Here is a 3,697-nt window from a genome sequence, read left to right on the forward strand (position 1 = left end):
TTGAACACTTTTTGGGGGGCTAAATATAAGGGGAGCTAAACAGGAAGGACTCCCACCTAGAGCCGTGGTCTGTTCGAGGTTTCTGCGTCTTAAAAGTTTTTCCTTGCCGCCGTCGCCAAGTGCTTGCTCGTGGTGGGAACTGTTGGGTCTCTGTAAATAATTTACCTGACCTGCTCTATTTGAAAAGTGTCCTGAGATAAATTCAGTTATGAATTGGCGCTATACAAATAAAATGGAATTTAATTGAATCGAATCGAATCGAATTGAACTGAACTGAACTGAACTGAATTGAATTGAATTGAATTAAATAGTGTGCATCACAGCACACTTAAAATTGCATGCAGTCATTGACACACATGTTGCTCTTATGATAGGTGCAGGATCTGTAATGCAAAAGTTATAATAAAATAGTGTTTATAAGAAACACAATACTCCCTTTAATACTCCAAATGCTTATGATTCTGAAAATAAAACTGCAACTGACACTAAAAAACTTGCTGAGAAACTGAAACTGAATTGTGCATAAGGCAGGTAAAAGTAATTATTATTAATTAGTACTGTGCCAATATTTATTTTGTTTTTCAGCTATGGGTTAGGGTTACGCTGTGCATGCTCTTTATGTCTGTGTTTCTGCTTTGCATGTTTTACTTAGTGCCTAACAATTCAACAATATTGTCTGCTATAGTCCATATTTACCAATTCCCATCATTTTTTTGTATTTGTATGTGCTCTTGCATTATTAGCCTCTGTGCTGTATGTTCTTAATAGTGCGTGAAGTACAAGGGTGTCCAGAATTATGCTTCAATTAACACTGATTTGATTGACTTTATAATTTCAATATTGAATTCTGTTTTTAGGGTGTAGACTGGGGTGGCAAGGCCAATGCTACCTCTGTATTCGCCCCTGCTGCTTACACCTTGCTTAATCGTTTGCCTTAAAAAATAAAGGTTTCTCGGACTCCGACAGCAGTGAATTTTGGCTGATATAGCAGTACAGTGGCACTGCAAGCTGAACCAATCAACGCCGGAAAATACATTCGGACGAAGGAAAAGAGCGTAAGCGTGCACGGGTACGTCGCGCGGTCACGCTGTTGGGTCTTCTGTCACGAGCCTTATCCAAGCCGCGGAGTGGAGGCTGGAGAATTAGAACGGAGAATTAGAACGGACATCAATTATACAGGACGTCTTATTTACCAAATTTAGTGCGCGAGAAAGAGAACAGGGCTGTAATTTCATATCGCTACGTGGCAATTAAAACTCTCTACTAAGTTATTCCGGTCAACCGGTGATGTATTCCAGTATTTGAATGATATTGCTAGCCAGCTAGCTAGCTAGCTGTTAAGCTAGCTTTACGGTGCGTGACTCGAAGTAACTCAACGTTATATTCTCGGACGTTATTTTCATTAGCACACCTGGACGCATTCATCATAGAAACATCCAAATAGTGGATGTTTTTTTACTGAAGTACCTTTACTGTGGGAGTTATGCGTGTAGGTTATAATCGTAGCTAGATAAGGATTGAATGAAATAACGTTAGCTTGCTATAGCCAGCGGAAACGAGCCAGTTAACAGGGATAACGTTAACTTATCCTGCTGCTGGTTGATCCACCGCCATTCAGCTAATCTAGCAAATGCTATCGGAGCTAGCCACCCACAAGCACACAGTGAGCTTGTTAGGTAACAGTCAATTATAAAGTTCTAGTGAACGGAACTGCGAAGTAGCTAGCTACAACCAAACGTCAAGTTGGCCATCTTCCACTCTAGTCCAGTGTAAAAAGCTGACCGACGTCAGTTCGTTTTTACGGATAAGGCCGGGGTGAGGACAAACCTGCAAACATGCCGGCTGTGTCGAAAGGAGATGGAATGCGCGGATTAGCTGTTTTCATCTCGGACATTCGAAACTGTAAGTCAAATTTTCTTCATTGTACTTGTTAATTTGTGTAACGTTAATTTGACACCATTGGCATCAGTTGCCATTACTCGAACTGTTGCTGCTTGTACCCTTTACGTGCTGTAGTGGAATGACGTGGGGCACCAAAGGAGCGCTAGGGTGTCACTATATAACTGCTAGTTAACTACTCAGTAATGGCACAGTTAATACTCAGATGTAGCCTGCAGCACGACCGTTTTACCAGTACTCAGTGCAACAGAAGCAAGGGTCTGATGTTTGAATGCAGAGAGGCCTTTTATTTTTCAGTGTTGGCTGTGGCTTTGGTCAAACAGAGACCATAAACATCTGTACAATATTAGGAATCCAGATGTTTGAACCAGTAGTTGTTTTAAGATGACAGTACACACAGCTCCATAAGTTTAATTGTAAGGAGCAGGGCTGTACGATATGGTATTACTTTGACAGATATTGTGATTGCGATATGATTCATGATTTGTGTGGGAATGTTTGTTGTTGAATCACAAATTAAGTTTTCCTGAATAAAACTATTAAAACCATGATGATAAGAAATGTTTTGGGGTCTGTACCAACAAACATGTTCTCTTAAATCTGAAGAACAAAATGTGTAGGCCAGGACATGTCTGCACCACTACAGTACTTCATTATAAAGCTGTTTGTAACAGATTTTTACCTTAATCGAAAACATTCAGCTTCTCCGTTTTGCGTATTGCACCTGGCCATGTTGTAGTTTTGATAATATTTCGACTAATTGTGCAGCCCTAGTAAGGACAAGGACACAGAGGCTCAGGAGAATCTGAGCCTCTTTAGAGGCTGGACAAGCACAGCCCAGTGGACAAGATTAAATAAATAACAAATAAGATACTTTTGCATACATTTTCAATATTGTATAACTATTCCGTATTAATATTGATATTTCTGTGTGATTTAATTAGAGCTAGTAAACTAAATGACTTACAGGATATGCATAATGCTCAATTGAGGGATTGCAACTACTGAAATTGACATGATTTAATCAGCTGATCTCTTAACTGAGAAGATTCTCCCCTCTGTATGATGTACATAAAATCTATTGAGGCATATGTGATTTAATATTGTGATACCAATATATACCATTAATGCTTATATGAAAACCAATATTCAAAAAATAATGGCAGGCGGTGTGGCCAGCACAAACAAAGGCTAGTCGCTAAGGGCTACACAGTTAATGGAAATATTATTAGCAAATCCAGGTTCCAACCTGGAATCGGACCCAAAATGGAACTGGCTGTTTGGACCAAACATCTGCTTATTTATCTATACACAGTTTCTACTGTAGCTACCACCATAATACCACCAACAATGACAACAGCTTTTGTAGAATAATGCACCCAGTAATTATTTAACACAGCATCCATTTAGCAAAGTTGGTTGTGTTATTTAGTTGTTATGGAAATACAAACTAGTACTTTGACCTTCAAGGGCTGGTTAGTTGTTGGTTATTACAGTGTTTGAAAATGTTGTTTGATTGAGTGAGACTGGCTATTACTGGAAAATTAAGTGAGTATTTGATATTTTACAGTGATCCCTTAAAGCTGTCAGGCCTGAGAAATATCAGAGAGACAAGTATCACTCCAGATAAATCACCAGACTTGTCACTGTGAGTGTGAACCGAACACACTTGCTGGCAAATAAAGCTACATTTCCAAGGTTTGAAACTTAAAAGTAAAGTCAGTGTCCATTTCTCTACATCATATTCACAAGGGCTGAGCAATTTTAGTAAGCTACAGTCTGCACTGTTTCAATAAAT

The 3,697-nt window shown here is 39.1% G+C and overlaps 1 protein-coding gene across 2 annotated transcripts in view; it reads left to right on the top strand.

Annotated features, from left to right (window-relative positions):
* Positions 1-1,079: 1,079 nt before the first annotated feature.
* ap2a1 (adaptor related protein complex 2 subunit alpha 1) overlaps positions 1,080-3,697 on the top strand; it is a gene marked incomplete in the record, with an annotated part of 22,099 nt that continues 19,481 nt past the window's right edge. For both annotated transcript variants that reach the window (XM_035654640.1, XM_035654641.1), the window contains 1 exon segment: positions 1,080-1,906. In XM_035654640.1, coding sequence (XP_035510533.1) covers positions 1,836-1,906 — 71 coding nt within the window.

Source organism: Morone saxatilis, unplaced genomic scaffold, assembly GCF_004916995.1.
Source record: "Morone saxatilis isolate NCDOM2014 unplaced genomic scaffold, NCSU_SB_2.0 Contig14, whole genome shotgun sequence".
Taxonomy (NCBI): domain Eukaryota; kingdom Metazoa; phylum Chordata; class Actinopteri; family Moronidae; genus Morone; species Morone saxatilis.